Source organism: Nelumbo nucifera, chromosome 6, assembly GCF_055504915.1.
Source record: "Nelumbo nucifera cultivar China Antique chromosome 6, China Antique-T2T, whole genome shotgun sequence".
Taxonomy (NCBI): Eukaryota; Viridiplantae; Streptophyta; class Magnoliopsida; order Proteales; family Nelumbonaceae; genus Nelumbo; species Nelumbo nucifera.
This window is the reverse complement of record NC_142654.1, coordinates 10,136,076-10,158,226: the sequence shown is the minus strand read 5'-3', so window position 1 is coordinate 10,158,226 and position 22,151 is coordinate 10,136,076. Positions and strand designations below refer to the sequence as shown.

Sequence of the window (22,151 nt, the reverse complement as noted above, 5' to 3'; positions counted from 1 at the left end):
AAAGAGAGAAAGGCTGGTTCGAATTAGGGAAAAAAGTTAATCCCTTGATTCGGCCAGACCTATTATTATATTATTGACTTATTGAAAAAGACTTGAGTGCCCTTCTTTAAGTAAGAGGCACTCGAACTAACATAACAGTACACATCAGCATTCTCAACAAGTACAAAGACTGAAATACCCCTTCACTAACACCACTAACAGATCCAAATCACAGAATTAATGCTGTGGATGGTGAGTTGGTAAAGGATGGGAGATATCAAAGAATGGTGGGCCGATTGCTGTATTTGTGTATGACATGACCAGATATTTCTTATGTTGTCAATGTTGTGAGTCAGTACATGCATGCACCTCGGGTTCAGATTGAGAAGCTATTGAGTGAATACTTGCATATCTGAAAAAACACCCTCACAGAGGCATTTTTTTCTCAAATCATGAGAATCTGAAGCTAGAATCCTATACAGATGCAGACTGGGCAGGATGCTTAGATGACAGGAGTTCTACATCAGGACTGTGTACCTTTGTAGGTGGAAACTTGATCTCCTGGAAGAGTAAGAAGTAAGCGGTTGTGGCAAGGTCAAGTGCAGAGGCTGAGTACAGATCCATGGCTCATGGTGTCTCAGAACTTCTTTGGGTTATCTCTTTTGAGTGAGATTGGGGTGAAAGTAGAGGAACCTATGATGTTATACTGTGACAATCAGGCTGCAATCAATATTGCCCACAATCCAATTCAGCATGATAGGACAAAACACGTTGAAGTTGATAGACACTTTATAAGAGAAAGGGTAACAACCGGAGAAGTTTGTTTGCCTTATGTCTCTTTAGAGTTGCAGCTGGCTGATGTTCTCACTAATGGGGTGGGAAAGAACAAGCTTGAACATGATCTACGCAAGTTGGGAATGTGTGACATTTACTCCCAACTTGAGGGGGAGTGTTGAAGATTAATCAGTTTTATGATGTTTTTCTGAGTAGATGTTTTATGTTAGTTGTTAGATAGGAAGTGGGGACCACAGTAATTATGTGAGTCCAAATTTTATTTTGTTTTTGAGTGTTTTATATGTTGTTTTATGTTTTGCCGCCCTATAAGGGCATAGTTGTCATTGTACTGTTCTATTATTTTTAGTATAAATAATAAGTGGCGGCCAGATTATTGCTCTGTTTTCTTTTCAGCTTCTCTTCTTCTTCTTCTCTCTTCCTTCTCTCTTCAAGAAACTACTTTTCTTTCATATTTTTTAATTCAGCAGATTTCTACTGATATGGTGGATGGTGCATATGGATTTAAGACGGTGATGTCAAAGAATCAAAAGAAGATGTGCAATAAAAGGTTGCAAGAGGGACATTCTCAAAGAAAAAAAGGGACATTCTCAAAGAAAGTGACATGCATTCACAACGTAGCTCTAGACTATAACTTATAGCCCTTTTTGGTTCTGGAATAACCAAGGAATGTAGCTCTTGTATATCCTACTTGTAAAATTACCTTTTCTATAAAAAAAGAAAAGAAAAGAATTAAGGAATATAGCTTGGGAGTCTAGCTTATCAGAACTTGGACCCAACTGTTTGTATAGTACATATACAACCAATACATGAGGAAGGGAAAAGGGTGCTAAGGATGCAATCAAAATGGGGAAGGGGGATTTCTCATCAATGACTGAACTTTGAAGAAGGCATGCAGTTTTATCAAGAAACAAGAAATAAGGATAGCGTTACTTTTAAGAATTTTTGGAACAAACATCTTGTGTAATAGGCAAATGGTTGTGAAGGTTTCCTTTTGAAAGCGAGAGGTGCAGGCTTATCACGTTGGCAGTTGGACTACCTTTGTCTCTCCTTGGAAATACATTCATGGCCTTCTTCCAGCATCTTCATGGCTTTTTGTGGAGGCATTCACATGATGATTTTGAAGGGATGGGAGATCCATCATATGGATGGCCGAACCCTGCAGGAAGGTTGGGTGAAATTTCAAAAGTTTCTTTTCTCCCATCCGGGGATCACATTCACTAATTTTGAAAACTGCATTTTTAAATTTCGTTCTTGAATCCAAAACCGAACCAGATCTGAAAGCAAAAGGGAGGAGAGGGATATACCTGATACGAAGTAACAGTAACTCCCAATGAAGGTGTTCACGCCCAAGGAGAAGACCAAAACCCGCCTCCACTGAAGATGACACAGTGTGTGGTGAAGCAGGATCAGCAGGACGGCTCTTCAGTAAGAACTAAAATTCTTCAGCAAGAATGAAACAAGGGCTGGTGAGCACGACTTCAGATTGTTTCTTCAGCCAAGAAACAATATCAAGAACCTTTCTTGATCAGATCCACAAGTGGAGATCGAACTGGGTAGGGATGGCAAGAACAAGAGAGAACTCTGCAGATTGCTATGTATAAAACTGAGGAATTCGCCCCCTATTTATAGTCTTCTTTGAATCAGCCTCCTAATCTAATTAGGAGAGAGTTTCTTGATCCGAATCTGATATTTGGATCTGGACTCTTAAATGGATAAGACTTATCTTATCCTTCAGCTAATCCTCATCAGATTATAAATCAGATCTTGCCCTTTTTAATTAACTAACTTAAGCCTAATTCGAGTTGGGCTTTATGCCCATTAAGCTTATGTGCTCACTTACTCATTAACCTGCTGCCCAGTTAGCTCTCTTTGTATGGCGTGGGACCCTTACATTGATCTCCACATCAGCCACATGGGTTCAGCCCAACCTTTGTTACAAGGCCTAGCCGAATTCACTGTAGGAGACAGTGAACCCCTGAGTCCATCACCACGGGCTCTTAATGGGCTTAAAATTTACACTAAATGGTTCTTGGATCCAACCACCTTATGAAAACCCAAGAACTGTGGGCAGATGCAAGATTAGCCCATCAGGTATTACCCTCAATGGTCTTACACTTAACCTCTCAGCCCATAATGATCAAGCACTGCCTGATAAGAGAGGACCTCTCCCTCGGCTGCAAGGTACAGTGCTGCACTCTCTACTCACATGGATCTCGGGAATTAAAACCTTTTGCAAACATTTTGAAACCATAATATATATGTATATCTCTATATAAATATATTTTGCAAAAACAAATTTCAACGTTTGAAATCAACTGTCGACAGTTTAGGTTTCCATCAGAGAGAGTGCATTCCCCGATCATTCACTTTGTCCGACAAAGGGGCTGATTCTGTCACTTTGATCACCCACTCAGGTGAATTCTCAGACTGTCCCAATATACCCAGGTTTTGACCCCCTCTAAGGATCTCACTGATTGGCATATCAAAGACAACCCAATCCGACACCTAGTGCTGTACCATAATCGAGTCTAGGGGTCAGGTGTAACATTCCGGTTTTGCCCTTCTATCTTCAAGGTCTAGGGCAATACTGGAATTTGGTCCAGTTTAGGGTTTCAAGAAAACCCACACTGCATGTACCTCAGGTCTCACCTTGGCAGCTGAGACAAGCCCAATCCGACACCTAGTGTAGTACCATAATCGAGTCTAGGGGTCAGGTGTAACATTCCAGTTTTGCCCATCTATCTCCAAGGTCCAGGGCAATACTGGAATTTGGTCCAGTTCAGGGTTTCAAGAAAACCCACACTACATGTACCTCAGGTCTCACCCTGGCAGCTGAGACAAGCCACCCCAACCAACTTGGCGGCACATCAGTGTCAGCCTTGGTAGGATAAATCTCCCTAGATCTATCCAACGGCTGTGAAGATTCTAAACTAACACGAGTCTCATAAGTGTTCAGTTTAAGGGTATTACACAGAAACACACCACAATGACATGAATCAATTATGTACTTTATTCATTTACAATAAATGTCAAAAGATACTTCAATCTGATTGGAGCTAAGGGCATAACTGTCTAACAGATTTGTGGAGGAATGGTTTAATCTGATTGGAGCTTATGATGACTTTACATGACTTTTAGTCTTCTCTTCATGGTTTAGTCTCTGAAGCTTTTCTTAGCTTATACACATGATGATTTGTGGAGGAAGTGGGGAGAAATGCCAGCATCTTCATTAAAGAAACCAAAGGTCCATATACTTTGGACACCACTTGAGGAGTAGTTCATCAAGCTTTGATGGGAGCAGTGCTGGAAATCTGGGTCCTTCAGGAGTGGGAGGTATTTTTAGAAATGTGCAAGGGCACATCATTGCTTTGTGTTTAGGACCATTTGGCCATGGGGACTTCACAAAGGCTGAGCTTCTTGGCAGTGTTACAAGGTTTACAGTGGGCAAGAGAATTGAATATCACAAAACTTGTCATTGAAGGTGATTCTAAAGTTGTAACCGGTTGACTTAAAGATGGTAACAAAGCATTTTGGGGTTACATGCCGTCCACTTTTCTTTTATAAGGGTAAATACATGCAGCCCACTTTTCTTTTATAAGGGTAAATACATGCTGTCCACTTTACTTTATATCCAATTATATTTTTAACAAAACTAAGCTAATTGTTGCTAACATATCATTCAAATAAAACTTGTAAAATGTGTCTTGATCTGCTTCTTGTTTGCATTTGATCTTTCTAGTTCCATGTTCCATATGAATTCCAAAATTTGCTTATTCTATTTTGTAACTTCCAACTCCTACAGAGGCATGCTATTTTTGATGCATTATGGAGATGTACAAGGCCCGCACGACTAGGGGATCTTTATACCTTCATACACGGACCTTCTAAGTCAACCAATACCAATCCAAAGGCACGGTTATTGGATGAGTATTGTCGGCTCCTTGGAAAAAGCTCCTACCATGTATCAAGTAGTATAGTGGAAGATGGGTCGTCGTCTTTGTCCAATGAGTGGTGGAGAATAAGTTGGGTGAATTCCAATTATACAATGTGTCCAACATATCCATTCTCCTTCATTGTCCCTAAAAGTGTAAGGTAGGTTGTTGGACTTGTGAGCAAGTCATTATTTGTCTTCTGCTCCCTTAACTGTAAGAAATATAACTTTATGGGAGATTTTGCCATCCTAATAACTCTCTGGAATGCTGCTACTAGTGATGAAGAAGTGCTACAGGCTTCTACTTTTCGTGCAAGGTGTCGGTTACCTGTGATTTCGTGGTGTCATCCAGGTCTTCATCTAATGCCATTCCTTTATTTACTATGCATGCCATTCAACTTTTCTATTAGTTCTAAAATCATTTTGTGTTGTAGGAACTGGTGCTGTTATTGCACGTTCATCCCAACCTTTAGTTGGTCTCATGATGAATATGAGGAGGTAATTATTGTTGGTGTTTTTTCTTATTAATGCAAGGTTAAGGGACATTTTCCCCCTTTTTTAAACATTTAAAATTTCTTAGTTTAGGATTCTTGTGTGCTTTTTTAAGTTGGCTGAATTAGATGTTCAGCCTAACTGCTTTGGTTTGGTAACCATCCTATTTTCTTTTATTTCATTTTGTTTCTTGGTTGAGATTTCTTTGATCTGCTTCTTTGAATTGGTCTGCAGCAATGCTGATGAAAAGCTTGTTGCTGCACTTTGCACTCAAACTGCAAGTATGAGGGGACCACGAAGGTGTGTATTTGTCTTCTCTATTATTTTTTTCATCTATATTCTATTTTATTTTGGGGTTCAGATTTTCTCTATATGAATTTTGTTTTTCTGTTCTCCACAAATATTGCACATGAAGGTGAAATTTCATCATGCCTTTTATTATGTGTAAAATGTTATATTTGAGATTATTCATCAAAAGAGAAATTTAATACTTGGGATCAATGTGTTGATTGCAAAAAGAAAAAAAAAAAAGAAAATAGAGTATCTCAAGGATTAAATGCATTGGTGGGTTTTTTTGCCAGTAGAACATTTCATTCAAGAAAGAAGAGAATGCAAGAAAAAGGTGAAGATGATTGCCTTGAGGAGAAATCAGAAGAATTTTACAAATTACAAATTATAGTGAGATGATTAACAACTCAAACGTTAGTGGAAGTGATGTTCAACTTGGACCAAAAGTAGGTCATTTCCGATGCTGGTAATGGCTATCAGAGGTGTTGAGAGGGGTTGGTTGGATAAGGACCTAATCTCTGGAATTTTTAGCATGAGGTGGCTGCTCTCAGACTAGTGCCCACATTCTCATGTTTGTCAGCCTGAGATTTCATTATTTCACCATAGCTTGGTTGAGTGAGTTAGAAGGCTGTAGACTTTTTGGTTCATTGTGTTTCAGTTTAATTTAATAGGATGAATTAGTGTGTTAATGGGAACTAATAAAGCGGAACAAAGACTAAGAATTTTTGGTTTCCAAGTGAAAATGGGGGTAAGATATTTGGATATGTTGGACAATTTAAGAGCCAAAAGTAACATGTGCTGTGTATGTAGGCTTTTGAGGAAATTGTATTGAATTGTTAAAAGAAAAGAAAATATTAGGTCTAAAGATTTTTTGATTATAAGTGGAGATTAGTTCAAGATATTTGGTACCAACCTGGCTATAGATCCATCATCACTTACTAAGGCCAAATAAGGCTGTGAGGTGGGAGTAGGACCAAATTGTGGTGCTGGGGCAGTGCAAGAAGATTTGATGATTCTGGATCTTGGGGGGGGGGCAAAGCATGTAAGCTGTTGGGAATGCCCATCCCTCTTTGAAGTTTCTTTCTTGGAGAGAGAAAAGAGAGGAGAAGAGAAGAAGAGAGAGGGAAAATAGTTTGGGAGTCAAAAAGTTTTGCTGGCGGCACTTAACTTCTTATTTATAATGATATAATATAATAATAAATGGGAGATTACATTTATACCCCTGGCGGCACACCCTAATAATAAACTAATTAAAAGAAGAAAAGGCTGACAGCACACTAACAACACTCCCCCTTAAGTTGGGCTGAATATGTCTTATCATGCCCAACTTGTCACACAACTCATTGTGCCGCGAGTATGGAAGCCCCTTTATGAGGACATCAGCTAGTTGCTCCTTGGAGTTGACATAATTCTCCCTTTTCCATTTTTTCCCTTATGAAGTGTTTGTCCACTTCAATGTGCTTGGTCCTCTCGTGTAGGACCGGATTGCTGGCAATGCTTATGGCTGCCTTGTTGTCATAGTAAAGAGACATAGGATTATGAGCAGTAACTCCAAGCTACTCCAAGCTCCCTTAGAAGATATTTTAGCCAAAGTACTTCAGCCACCCCATGTGCCATAGCCTTATACTCCGCTTCATCACTTGACTTTGCTACCACACTTTGTTTTTTGCTTCTCCATGTCACTAGATTTCCTCCCACAAATGTGCAATACCCACTTGTGGACTTTCTGTAATCCACAACACCTGCCCAATCAGCATCTATATAGACTTCCACCTTCAAATGATTATGTATACTAAATAGTAGACTTGATCCTGGATACTTTTTCAAATACCTAAGAATCCTCTCTGCTGCCTCCATGTGTGGTCTCTTAGGGGAATGCATGAGTTGGCTTAGAACCCCAACTGAAAAAGCAATGTCTGGAAGAGTCATGGACAAATAAAGCAACCTTCCCACTAACCTTTGGAACTATTTTACATCTTTCAGAGGTTCACCATCACAGTCACCCAATTTATGGTTGACATCCATAAGAGTATCTGCTGGCTTTGCACCTAACTTGCCTGTGTCTTGTAACAGATCAAGGGTGTACTTTCTCTGAGAAATGAAGATGCCCCTTTTTGAGTGGGCAACTTCAATTCCAAGAAAGTACTTTAATGGACCCAAATCTTTCACCTCAAATTGAGATTCTAGGAACTGTTTCAACTTTTGTATTTCTGAGCTCCAATTTCCTGTAATGATTGGTATAGGAAAAGAAAGAAAAAAAAAGTAACAAAAGCAATCAATGTCCACAACAAAAAGAACATTTTGGTCTAGAAATTTGCAAAGATCTAGAGCATCAAGATCAAGTAAATGATGTCAAAAAAAGATACTATAACAGGAAATGGGTATGTCAAAGTGAGAGGCTGGAATGTGGTCCATGAGGATGAGAATCAATCAATGCCAATAACCATTGAAGCTGAAAGACAGAATCAATGTGGGGTTGAAGAAAAAAGTGGGCAACACCAAGAAAACCAATCCCTGGCACTGCCCTATGTCATGTGGCACAAGCAGAAATCCCTCGACCCCTTGGTCTGCTAACTCAATGGTAGACTCTCTTTCCCAAGAGAGAGTGGGTAGACAAGAATCGAGGTGGGGTAAATACCCATTGAGCTAATACTGATCTATGTATGGGGTGGGAGCTCTATAGTGGAGCAAGGGAAGCATGATGCTAGTTGATTTCATTTTTCTGCTCTGTATAAAAGAATTTACACCTTGTACATCATTTCTTTATATTTCTTATAATCAATAAAATTCAAAATTTACTAATTAAAAAATTAATTAAAGCTGGTCCAAATCCTATTATAGGTCATACGTGATCTCCTTTTATTGGTTGGTAAAGTATATGTGATTGTGCATGTAATATATAAGCATCTATGCAGAATGCAGTTTTTTTTATTAGCAGAAAAGGAATTTTATTAATGAAAGATTAGGAATTACAAGATCTAGGGTGTAGGTTCCACCCCAAATCAACAAAGATTACAGATTTTCCCAAAACATTTGCCATCTCACAGCCCCTTCTTTGGCCAGAGAATCTGTCATTCCATTTGCTATTCTTCTTACCCACTTAAAGAAAACATTTAGTTCCCTTGTTAGGCTTACTATCTCCCTGAATTTATACCGGAATACCCAAGGAATCTGGGAGTTATTTCTGGTCCATGAGGTGACTACTTGGGAATCCCCTTCCACCTCTAGATTATGGAAGCCTAGTTGTTTCACAAGCCTTAGCCCCTGCAGTAGACTAACCAGTTCAGCTGTCAATGCATCGCTATGTACCGAGTGTCCTGAATATAAAGTCACCACTCTACCTTTTATATCTCTAAAGACACCCCTACCTCTTGCCAATCCCCTATTATCAATGAAGCTTCCATCAAAGTTGAGTTTTATAAAATTGGGGGCCAGGGGCTTCCATTCCATCACTGTCCTTGCCTTGCCTATAGCTGATAGGGCCACATCTTTCCAGGTTCTCAAGATACCATTAAGTGAAAAGACTTTGAAATAATGCAAAGTTTTCACCCAACATGCAGCTTTCAGCCTAACTAACTTGAGGATTTATACCCGGGTCTTATTCTTATCATTGAAAGTTCTCCCACTTCTTTCTTTCCAAATGGTCCAAACCATTGCTGCTCTCATTGCTTTCCAAAGTAATCTTCGTCTTTTTGTTGGCTGTCTCAAGAAATGAGGATCAAAAAGGCCCACTGCATGCTGAGGAGAAATCCGTCTGCACACAAATAGAAAAAATAGCTGCTCCCAAACATAATGCACAAAGGAACAAGAAGTAAAGATATGGGAAATAGTTTCACCACTATTCAAGTAGAGAGAACACATCACATGACCAACATTTCTACCTTATTCAAGTAGGATCCCTGGGATTATAGACTTTGGTGCTTCTGATCATATGACCAACATTTCTACCTTATTTAGTTCTTATGACTTACTTTCTAACCGTGATAAGATTACCCTAGCCGGTGGCTCTTTTGCTCCTATCTCTGGCAAGGGAGTCATTAAGGCCTTCGACTTCCTTTCCCTTACTTTTGTCCTTAATGTCCCTAAGTTGCACACTAATTTGATGTCAGTGAACAACCTAACTAAATCCTTAAACTGTAGTATAACCTTTTTCCTGTCTTATTGTGTTTTTTAGAACCTGATGTCTCAGAAAGTAATTGGGGGTGGCCATGAGGCGAATGGAATATATCTGTTGGATATTTCTGGACAAAGGCAAGGACAACCTGAGAGAGTTGCTTTTGGGTTTACTTTTCAGAGTCTTTTAGTCGTGTCATGTTATGTCATTTTTGTTTGGGTCATTTATCATTTTCTGCTTTGAATCATTTATTCCCAGAGTTGTTTAAGGGAATTAACTTGTCTAGTCTTCATTGTGAGTCATGTGAGTTATCAAAACATTGTAAAAGCACTCATCCTTTGAGTAATAAGAGATCCACTTTTCCTTTTCATATTGTGCACTCTGATGTATGGGGGCTGTACCACTTACCTTCTATGGGTGGCTATCGATATTTTATCGTGTTCATTGACGATTTTTCTTGGTATACTTGGTTATTCTTGATGAAATCTCGTGATGAAGTTCCCAAACTTGTGAGACAATTCCATGAATTTGTTCTTACCCAGTTTGGTACAAGAATCGAGATATTTCGGTTCGGTAATGCAAAAGAATACTTTGGGAAAAACCTTTACTTTTTATCTCACTGACTTTGGGGTTATCCACCAAAGCTCCTGCATTCGTACTCATGAATAAAAAGGAGTAGCCGAAAACTTAAGTTTGTCACATTAACTACTTGATGCAATTGAGAAAAAAAGAGATTGTTGGTTTTATATGCTTGAAAATGTTTTATATGTTTGATTTCATTTTTAAATTCTCATTTGAATATGCTTTACATATTATGTTTATGTATTTTAATTTTAGATAATAGTTTTTTTAAAACATTTATTTTAAAACTTAAGTTTATATTTTTATTAATATTATGTTTTATAATTTTTTGATTTTTTTGATTTTTTAGCTTTTTTTTTTTTAAATTGTTCACCTTGCCTCAAAAAGGCGCGTGCCTCACCTTGTGCCTCAAGCGCAAAATGGCCCTTGCGCATTTTTTGCGCCTTGCACTTTTAAAACACTGGATTTTCCTGAAGGGAAGGAGCCAACAGGCTGTAAGTGGGTGTATACCATCAAATATCATGCTGATGGCTCTATTGAGAGGTATAAAGCCCGACTAGTTGCAAAAGGCTATACACAGGCGTATGGGATTGACTACCTGGAGACTTTTGCCCCTGTTGCGAAGATGATCTCTGTGAGGGTCCTACAATCTTTGGCAGCTCATTCAAATTGGCCCCTCTATCAGCTAGATGTGAAAAATGCCTTCTTGAATGGAGAGTTACATGAGGAGGCGTATATGTCTCTTTCACCAGGGATGTATGGCCCAGACATGGAGGGTAAAGTGTGCAAGCTGAAAAAGCCTCTCTATGGGTTCAAATAGTCACCTAGAGCTTGGTTTGAGAGGTTTAGAGCTACTCTTGTTAACTTTGGTTACACACAAACTCAATTTGATCATACTCTCTTTGTGAAGAGGAGAGGTTCATTGGTGGTGTATCTTATAGTTTATGTGGATGACATTGTAGTGATTGGCACTGATGTGACAGGGATTGCTAACCTTAAAGCCTTCCTCCATACAGAGTTTGAGATCAAAGATTTGGAGGAATTAAGGTATTTCTTAGGTATTGAAGTGGCTCGATCTAAAGATGGAATCTTCATATCCCAACGCAAGTATGTGCTAGAGTTGCTCACTGAAACAGGTAAAATGGGTGCAAGACTGGTGGCTATCCCTATTGATACGAGACACAAACTTTCTGCTTCTGGTGGAGAACTGTTAAAGGATAGGGGAGCGTTTCAAAGGTTGCTAGGGAAATTGCTATATTTATGTATGACTCGCCCTGACATTGCATATGCTGTTAGTTGCATTAGCCAGTTCATGCATGCCCCTAGAGATACACATATGGCAGCAGCGGAGAGGATTTTATGTTACTTGAAGAGTACTCTGAGGAAAGGTATTCTTTTTGCTAAACATGCCAGGTGAAACTAGGGGTACTATAGTATGGTGGCAGGTAATATTGTTTCTTGGAGAAGAAAGAAACAATTTGTGGTTGCTAGATCTTCAATTGAGGTAGAGTACAGAGCTATGGCTCATGGAGTTTCTGAGTTACTTTGGCTTTGATCCCTGATGGAGGAGTTGGGTGTTGAGTATGACAGACCACTGATGCTGTATTGTGACAATCAGACCGCCATTAACATTGCCCACAATCCTGTACAACATGATAGAATGAAGCACATTGAAGTTGACAGGAATTTCATCAAAGAAAGAGTGGCTTCTGGAGAAGTTTGTCTACCCTTCATTACATCTGAAGGACAGTTAGCTGATATTCTTACCAAAGGAGTCTCGAAGGCCAAGCTACAACATGATACAAGCATGCTGGGCATGATTGACATCTATGCTCAGCTTGACGGGGAGTATAGAGAAGATGGGCCGAATGGCCCATAGTCCACAATTGTGTTTTAATTTTATGTTTATGTTCTATTTTGTTAACATGCCTCTTTCTTATGGGCCTGTTAACTTTAGTTTCTGTTATGTTTAATTAACTAAGGATTTACTTGTAATTTCCAATTATTAGTGATTATTCTATAATGAAAAGGATTAGGGAAAGGAGGAGATGTATGAACAACTCTTCTATTTCACCCTTTCTTCTCAATCGTTCCCTTCCTCTTATTCTCTTCTTGCTGTCTCCTTTTGTTTCTTCTTTCTTTTCTGATTTCTTATTTCTTTTGGGACTGTTTTTCTTCTCTGATCACAGGACCACCTAACTCAACTTCACAAACACAGATGATCTGCAACAATACTCTCACAGCCACACTCAACTCAGTTGACATGTACATCACACATCACAGCCTGTTCCATTCACTAACAATCACAAAACCCCTATTGGATAGTCTGAATGAAGGGTCTCTGTTAAGCCCAGTGGAGGAGAAAACCCAGACGGAGCAACTCAGGCCCAGCAGGCCCAAGTGTCAGCCCAGAACACCACACATCACGCGTACGGCACCACCCATTACATTCGTGTATACCCCGACGTCCACGTAATGGAAAGCAATCATAGTCTGTGTAAGACGCTCAGAGTTGGTTACAAGTTGTTAGCTGGCCATGCGCTATATAGGCCAATCAACGAATGCATGAAAGACAGTGAATAACTCCCTTGATATTTTCTCTCCCTCCCTCTCTCTCTCTCTCTCTCTCTCTCTCTCTCGTCTTCAACCTCATGACCACTTCAGGAGGGCGAGCTCCCTCGAACCAGCTCACTGGAAGCAGAGTAGCAGTGGGAACTTATCAATCTCACATCTCCATGCTCACAGTGATGGTTAGAACCACCATAAACTGTCTTAAGAAGCAAGCAATTCTGCTTTAATCCTCAATTCCTCAGAAAACAAATAAAAGAAGAGAGGAGAAGCAGAACAAGAGGACAAGAAAGATGAGGGAGGACACCAACCAGGTTTTGCTAACACTCTTATACCATGAAACCTGTTAGTTCCTTGTAGCGAAAAGAGAACCCTCTTGCTCTGTTCAGTTGAGAATACAATTAATTAATCTCTCCCAAAAGGCAGATGGGTTCTTCATTAAAGAAAGGGAAAAGACTAAACTACCCTGCTGCCCAACACTACACAAGCCATCACATAAACAGCCTCTGGCTGATATACAATATGACATGACTATAATCTAAGACAAACAACTCCTCAACAATAACCAATTGCAAACAGCCACCAAATCAAAGGAACTGATAAAGCAGTCAAAGAAAGGGAAAAACAGGGAAATAGCCTTAATGAAAAACTTGGGCTGACAAACTGTACTTTTTTCCCAAACAGGCCTGACCAAATGACCAATATATTTAAAAACTTAATAGATTGAGTACTACTTATGTGTGCATTCTTTTTGAATTCCAAGGTCCCTGCCTAGTATGGCTGCTGACATCATTGTTATGGCCTGATGATGTCAGCAGGCCATCTGTGGAGCAAGCTCGGCTTCAGGTCCTCTAGATCCTTTGTTGTGATGATCTGATACCAAGATGAGCTTTATTTCTTGATTTTGGTAGTATGTGATTGAGAGGAAGAATTAGGTTAACTAAAGTAAAGAGGAACGATATAAATACCCCCTATACAATAAGAATCAAGGATTAAAGTATTGATATGATACTCCTGATATGGGGCATATTGTATCCGTATCCATATCCATGGCCACAGATATGGGATATGCCATGATTAGGTATGTATCTCATGAGCCATGCATATCGGCACAATACGCCTCCGTCTCTGCTCTAATCAAGACCCCTTTAAAGCAGAAAATTTCAGACTCACAGCAGTAGGTTTTGGCCACAGGTATTAACAAGTAAAAAAGAATAAGGAAAAGAACTGTTTATTCACACCTTAGTGGAAGAAAGCCATAGAATAGAATGCTTTCTTTACAAGCCCTGTAAACATTCTTTTATAGACCAATTAGATACAAATTCCTACTTGTATTTAGACTCTTAACTCTTTGTGTACAGATTTCATTAAAAATAAAAATTCAATTTATATAAGAAATCAGAAATTACTAAAAACAGCAAATCATGATTTTACCATAAACAATAATTGCAAAAATATGGGGAATTACTAAATAGTAAGCTTGGACTTTACTATAAATGATAAATTCTAGAATATTGAAGTTTAACTCTCAAATGGCTAAACTAACATGGACTAAACTTGACACAACTCTACTATACGACACAGCCAGTACTGGTCTAACATTGGCTTTGACTTTGACCATGACATACAGAATCCATAATAGTCATTTTGAAGACTTCAGTTGGGACACTTCTGCATCTGATTGAGCTGATATTTTACAGTATTTAAGTACTTTAAGTGTATTTTACTCCACCAAATTTTAATCAAATTGGCCAAGGTTTGACCGACCAAATAGTCTTTTTTTTTTTCTCTTTGAGATTTGTTGAGAATCTTCTTCTGTGGTTGCTTTCCTTGCTTCCATCTTTGCATCACCTTCTGCTATTGGGCTCGAGAACCATAGTGATCTCTCATCTGAGGCCCTGAAAATGCTACCATTTAACTTATAAAAAAGGGAGAAACTTTTGCATGATCTTTTCCCTGACTGTAATACAAATAATAGCTTCTTGTTCAGCTTGCTTTTATGTAATGTCTCTCCTGTTATTTCTGTTTTTTCTAAGAAACGAAGTTTTGTTTTGGTAGGAAACTCTATATTGCTGATGCAAGACCAAGAAAAAATGCTTTAGCGAATGGGGCAATGGGAGGTGGTTCTGAGTCACCTTCTAATTATTTCCAATCTGAGGTCTGTCATTGGTTTGACTTGTGCCTGTATTTCTTCCTTGTTTTTTTTTGTGATGTTTCTATTTATACTATTGATGCATTTGTACTATGCCATCAGATAGTTTTCTTTGGAATAGACAATATCCATGCCATGAGGGATAGTCTTGCTCGACTCAGGGACTACTTAGATACTCACGGTGCCACTTCTTCAGATGGAGTGTCGTCATTTTTGGTCAGTTATATGGGATTTAACCGTACTGAGTTTCTTTTTTGGATATATTTCATTTATTGTTTATGGAAATACATTCCCCATATAGTTGGGATAGGGCATGGATGATGACGATTTATGGAAATACATTAATTTAGAAACAAATGAGACAAATGTTAGTTATGTATGAACTTGAAATTGTTGATACTAGTGCCTTTTGCATGTCAATCACTAAGTTACTAAGATAACTTTGCAGTTATAATTTATGTGTTTTTGTTGGAATATGGTATTAGTAACTTAGTTTTGAAGAATGTTTGTCTAGTTTTCTGTACTGGCGATTACCCTAGGGAAATTCTACAGTTCAAATTAAAAGTTTTGATATAGAAGGCATGTGATGTTCTTCATGTTATTCACGGTTTGTGAGAATTGATGGTTTTACCAATACTATTTTATTCCTGCTCTTTTGATAGGCTTTCCACAGACCACAATCTTATTATTTCATTTAAATATGTCAACCAAGGTACTCAAGCTCAACACAACCATTTTCACTGCCTTGTTTGAATCCATAGCAAAGAGGAAACCAAAGAGAGGAAAATGCCTGTATAAGAGAGAGGGTTCGAAAAGATGGTGACATGTATTTAGAGAGTTGGGGGATGCCATGAACCATGAAGACTGAGGAGAAATTATAAAATGAGTTGAATGAAACAGAATGTAAAATGTGCATAGCACAGAAATGGGGAATTGAGATAGAAGTGGTGAGAGTAGAAAGGGTGGATTAGAAATGAGTGTTCCATGAACTTTTTTATGGTAGTTAATAGGATCCAATTAAAGATTGGGAGTGAATGATACAAGGCAACAAAGAAGCAAAGAGGGAGAGTAGAACTCCCAATACAGTTAAGCCCCCAAACCCTGAAAATGAAACGATGACATTACATCTCCCTGTGCAAAAAATGCAGTTAAGCCCCCAAACCCTGGGCACACATCCAATACGCTCCCTTGCAAAACAATATCATGCTTCTCTCTATCAACAATAAAAGAAGTTAAGAGATCATAGATGAGCAAATGAGGATACAAGGAACACATATAAGTCAGGGATTTGGTCTGAAGCAAAAGGAGCTCAGGTTGCCCACTGGGGTTGGGGGTCAATATTTGAGAAGGATATAAAGAAATAGAAACATGAAATGAAATTCCTACAGGCATGTACATTAACCACCCCAACCATTCTTAAAAAGGTCCTCCATGTCTGAAATATGCCATTGTCTTCCCAAGATAGATATAAAGTCAAAAACTTTAGTTGCAGCATACTCATATTGGTTGAAGGGGTGATATTGTCAATTCGCTGTCTGCCTCACATGAAAAACACATATGGGAGGAGAGAGTCCACTTCATCCGATATCATTAAAGGATGTCATATGTATTATTGTTCATGTCTGTAACTTGGTGGCTTTATTCTTCGTGTTTGTAACTTGGTGGTTAGGGCTGAATACTGGGCCATTGCTGGCCCAATGTCCAACCTGTCCTGGACCATCAAAAACTATGGCAGTCCTGAGCCATAATTTTGTGGTTATCTATGTTAGGTAGTTGCTAGTCAACCTAGTGGATGCTTAATCATCCTAGCCAACTGTGTATTGGGCATCAATTGATTCTTGATTGGTGTGGTTGGTATTGCCCTCAATTTGTCGGTTTATTACAATATTAGCTGAATTTTTTATGGGAAAGGATGTAGGGCAGATGCAAGTAAATTAATAAAGTTCAGAAGCTAAATTTTTTTGTGAACCAAACCTGTAATCTTATTGGAGTATATGTGCAATTATCTTGATCCAATAAGAAAATAAAAAGGTTGAAGGGTATCTTTACACTATTTCACTGTCTTCTGAAGTTGTATTGCTGTTTCAATAATGTATAATGACTTAGATGTCGTAAATGTTATTATAACCATTTATATTATTTAAATTGATCAGAGAAATGGTGGATGGACCTGGGGTGGGGGACATCTTAGCAGTATGTCAGCTTCAGTTTCCACCCTGGGAGATAGTGGATGGCTAATACATATTCAAAGTGTTCTAGCTGGTTCTGCTTGGATTGCAGCACGTGTTGCTTTGGAGTCATCCTCAGTTCTTGTGCATTGCAGGTTTGTTTGAATCCTCTTTCTGATGTCTTTCTTGTGTCAACGATTGCAAACAATTGTAGAACACACTTGCTACTTATTTGCTTGCTAGGTGGTTGTTCAAGGTATTATGTTATTTATGTACTCGAATATTACACTGTTACTTCTCTTAGTGGTTTTGAAATCTGGACCTTGTAGCTGAATGGCTATCACATTTTTGAGAACTCAACACCAGCTGAGATTTAAGAATGAGGATGGAACACCAAATTAATCAGAAATAGACTCCATAGGGGTATTAAAACAAATGGTTTGTCCAAGAGAAAGCTGTTGTGCTAGGTATGCTTGCTTATGATAGTCATCCATTTAAAGCTTCCTAGTTCCTCTCCAAATGTCATTAAAGGAGAAAGGAGAGAAGACGACCATGGATTTGACCTAGTGTAGTTTGTACAATACAATCAATTATTGCAACCTCATTTCTTTCCTTTTCAAGGAACAATCTTGCATTTCTCTCCTCCCAAAATTGTCCAAATCACCACAGCCGTAACACATCTGCACAAGATCCCTTCCCCTCTTCTTGGGCCATATGATGGTAGATGGGTCAAATAAGCTACTCCTCTGCAAAGGCAAAGTCCAAAAATAACCTCTACCAAATACCTACAACAAAAGGATAGGAGATTAGTAGGCAGTAACATCTCTCACTGTTGACTTTGCAAAGGATACATCAGCTTGGAGAGATGCACAAGAAAGGTCTTCTTTGCAAGATATCCAAGGTATTTATCTTCCCATGAAAATCTTCCACCGATCTTTGGTGAGACAGGTCTACACCAAACTTCTTTGATAGGGAAAGGCTGAGAGGAGAGGGGGGAAGAGCAAAAAGAAGCACAAGAGAATAGGCCATTGGGGCTAGGAACCCAAATCTGATTATCAGGTTTAGAAAGGTCCAAAGAAACAGATCAAGAGGTTATAGTAACAAAGAAGCTGAGTCAAAACTCATGATCTCTCAACCATCTCCTATAACCCAAATTCCAACTTAATCAATTCACAAGGGAGATTGAAGTCTATCCTTGAAATAGGTTCCATCTTGAAAAAGGAAAGAGTGTAAAGAGAGAAAACGATCCTTAAGAGGATATTTTCCAATACACGCATCATACCTTGTATGGCTTAAGAAGTTAGGAAGGACACCATGAATAGCCTTCCAAGGTGAGACCATCATAGCCCACAAAGACAGAACAATATCTTAACCATTGTCAGCTTGTCCATGTATGCTATCCACCACCTGGTGCCACAATCTTACCCTATCCAAAGGTCATATCCACAACCATTTACCCAATAGTGCTCTATTCTTCTTTCCTATGTTACTTATGCCCAAGTCCCCTGTTCCCTCCTTCCACAAATAATTTTCCACTTAACAAATGGTCCTTTCTATCTTTACCTAGCTCCCACAAGAAATCTTTCATAATTTTTTCTAACTTGTACACCACCTTTTGAGGAATCCTAAAGGCAGCAATAATAAATCTGTAGGCTAGCTAAGGTAGACTTTATTAGGGTTACCCTATCACCCAAGGAAATGTAGCTCCTCTTCCAAGCAGCCAAACCACACGTTTCTATAATTGGGATCTAAAACCTTCCCTTCTGATGGTTATCTTCTAAAGGCATACCCAAGTATTTTAAGGGCTAAGAAGCATTGGTACACCACTACACACCCTAATGATGCTACTATAAATCTCATCTCCTCTCCAGATTCGCTCCAACCACACAATTCTTCTTGAAATTTATTTTAAAGTTTAATAACTGCTCAAATAATTTCACCACCCATTTTAAACTCATTGCCTTTTGGTGATCACCATCCTCAAAGAATATAATTGTATCATTAGTAGACTGTGGATGGGTTACTACAGTATCATTCCTTCTAGGAGAGGAATGGTTTTGTGAAATAGGATTCTTTCCAAGTGGGAACATGGTTTGCAATATCAATGATATTTGGTGAAATATCTCTGATATATCCCATTTTGCTAGGCGAAATGGAATTTTCTTAGAATCTTTTTTTCCAAATATCCTGATATTTTGCTGATATATTGGTGATATTTCAAATTTCATTGATAGACTATATTTTTAAGGTTTAAAATTTTAGAATACTATTAAAAAATTTTTGATATTTCATTAAAATCATCATAATTTTTAAAAGCATTTTTCTAAAAGAACCAAATGGAGAATTGGTGATTGGATAATTGTTTACTATTTTCATATCATTCACTAAGACACTATTGTTCAAAATAAGAAGAAAAATGCATATAAGTGTCATTCATTGATCCAGTCCTTTGACTAACCATCATCATGTCCTATGTTGAATACAAGATCCAGACCACAGGTTAGGTTATTTTTTTGGCTTTAGGTTACCACACGAAACCATTGTCTGCATATGTTACATCTCTACAGTGTCTTACTAGCTGTAGTTAACCACATAGCTAACTTTGTAAGTCATACTTGACATGGACGTGTTGTCATGTAGTGCCTAAACTAGGTCCCTTGCCATGTCTTCTCTATTTAGATTGGTTATGACTTATGACTCCACTTGGGTTGGATCCGTCTGTTATTTTCATGTGTATTGGCCACTACCCTTTTAAAAAACACTGGCAAAATCGGATAGAGCTATGGTTTCTAATGTGAAGATCTCATTTAGGTGGATCTGGAGATCAGCTAACTCCCTTTCTGATGGGATAACTAGTGATGGTGTGGAAAGGGAATTTTGTATTGGGAAGTATCCCTATTGGTATGGTTTCTGTTGAAAGTGGGCTATAATTGCTTGCTTTTCTTCTTATTATTACTTGTTAGTGGGCTTGTTTTTCTTGTTATGGGCCTTTTGTTTTTACTTTTCTATAGCTGCCTCCTAACCAGGGGCATATTTGTAATTTTCCTTTATTTCCCACAACAATTATAAAAGGCAGTGGGAGACCTAATGGCTCCTACAATTTGGAGTTTTTTCTTAACTATTTTCTTCTATCTTCTTCTTTCTCTTTCTGCTTCTCAATCTTGATGCATCTCTTCTATTATTGCTTTAGAAGACGTGTTTCCTTAATTATTGCTTTGCTTTATAAGTGTTGTTAGCCTATACCTTTGAAGATATATCTCAGTCAATGATGGGCCAAGATGGTTATTGTCTTCTATACTTTATTTTTCAGAGATAATAAAGCTCTTCTGGTATCATTACTAATAAAAAATACTATAGTCATAAGCAATGTTTTAAAAAACGACTCAGATCCAGAGTAGGAACTGTTCTGGCCACCGGTTTTCGGGTCGATGGTTCGACCGCCTCCATTCTAACAAAAAAAAAAAATTAAAATTACAAATGGTCAAAAATCATTGAACGCGTCGAATGATCGATGGTTCGACCACCTAGGTCAATGGGTCATTGACCAATTCATAGGTTTTTGGCCAGGGACCAGGTTTGGGGTAAAATGGAACCGGTTGCCTGGACAGTTCCCGAGCTGAACGGTCCGATTGTCTGGGTCAATGGTGGTTCGAAAACATTGGTCATAAGCACTAGTTCTCTCTCAATGAGGTCGCAGTGACAACAGGCTTAAACTATTATCTTTGATATTTAGATTGGTTGGTTTTACAGAATTCCAATCTTCATGTGAGGAATGCAAATCTTTTCTTGTTACTGCTTTTTGTGAAGCTTTGCACCCTGAATTTATCTATTTGATTCCTTGTTTCTATTCTTACCCATCTTGTGCAGATTGGAAAAAAATGCCTTTATTAGAAACCTTGAGCCCTTCTATATTTTTTAAAGTTTTTTTATTGGAACAAGCATTAGATTTTGACTGTCACAAGCTTATTGTTTTGCATAGTGATGGGTGGGATAGAACAACACAGTTGGTCTCACTTGCTAGTTTGCTGCTTGATTCTTATTATCGGACGTTTAAGGGATTTCAGGTATTACATTCTGAGTCTTTTTTTTTTTTTTAAAGTTTGTTGCATAGTCTTACTTTTGGTTTTATGCTTGATTGTAAGACGTATGAATCATCAATGCTTATAGATGTAAATCAGTCCTCTAATATCAAGATTAAATTTAGTGATTAGCAGAATAGAACAAATCTGAATAACTGTCTAAGAGAGGAAATTGATGATGACAAGTATACCCTTAAGTGGGCGGCCAACTTGGCAGTTACATAAAGAAAGTAAAATAAGAACAAATAACAGGCCCATTAAGTGAGGCCCATCAACATAAAATAAGAGATAAAATAAAGGATATCACATGGAAGGCTGTTAGGGCCCATTCGGCTCAGTCTCTTTACACTCCCCCTCAAGATGAGCATAGATGTCAATCATGCTCAGCTTGCTTATATAGTGTGTCAATTTCCCCCTGGGAACTCCCTTGGTCAAGATATCAGCTAGTTGCTCTTCTGATGTGATAAATGGTAAAAAAACTTCTCCTGAAGAGACTCTTTCCCTTATGAAATGCCTATCAACCTCAATGTGCTTAGTTCTGTCATGCTGGACAGGATTATGTGCAATGTTGGTAGCAGCTTGGTTGTCACAATAGAGCATCATTGGTTTTTCGTAGTCCACCCCCAACTCCTCTAGAAGGGATCGTAGCCATTGTAATTCTGACACACCATGAGCCATTGCCCTGTATTCTGCTTCAGTTGAAGATCTAGCAACTACTGATTGTTTCTTACTCCAAGACACAATATTCCCAGCAACTAGAGCACACAATAACCAGAGGTGGACCTTCTGTCATCAATACATCCTGCCCAATCTGCATCAGTAAAGGCTTCCAGCTTCATGTGACCATGCTTAGCAAATAGAATACCTTTCCCTGGAGTACCTTTCAAGTAGCACAAAACCCTTTCTGCAACAGCTAGATGAGTATCTCTGGGAGAATGCATAAACTGACTGAGAACACTTACTGCATAGGAAATATCTGGCCGAGTCATGCAAAGGTAATAAC

At 38.5% G+C, this 22,151-nt stretch overlaps 1 protein-coding gene across 3 annotated transcripts in view; it reads left to right on the top strand.

Moving 5' to 3' along the window:
* Positions 1-22,151, top strand: part of LOC104587444 (phosphatidylinositol-3-phosphatase myotubularin-1) — a 92,687-nt gene that overhangs the window by 38,605 nt on the left and 31,931 nt on the right. For 2 of the 3 annotated variants that reach the window (XM_010245059.3, XM_088889524.1), the window contains 8 exons: positions 4,577-4,866; positions 4,984-5,057; positions 5,140-5,203; positions 5,432-5,497; positions 14,808-14,907; positions 15,004-15,117; positions 17,055-17,224; positions 21,049-21,133. In XM_010245059.3, the coding sequence (XP_010243361.1) occupies positions 4,577-4,866; positions 4,984-5,057; positions 5,140-5,203; positions 5,432-5,497; positions 14,808-14,907; positions 15,004-15,117; positions 17,055-17,224; positions 21,049-21,133 (963 nt within the window). The remainder of the gene's footprint in view (positions 1-4,576; positions 4,867-4,983; positions 5,058-5,139; positions 5,204-5,431; positions 5,498-14,807; positions 14,908-15,003; positions 15,118-17,054; positions 17,225-21,048; positions 21,134-22,151) is intronic. The other variant, XM_088889525.1, reaches the window with a different exon arrangement.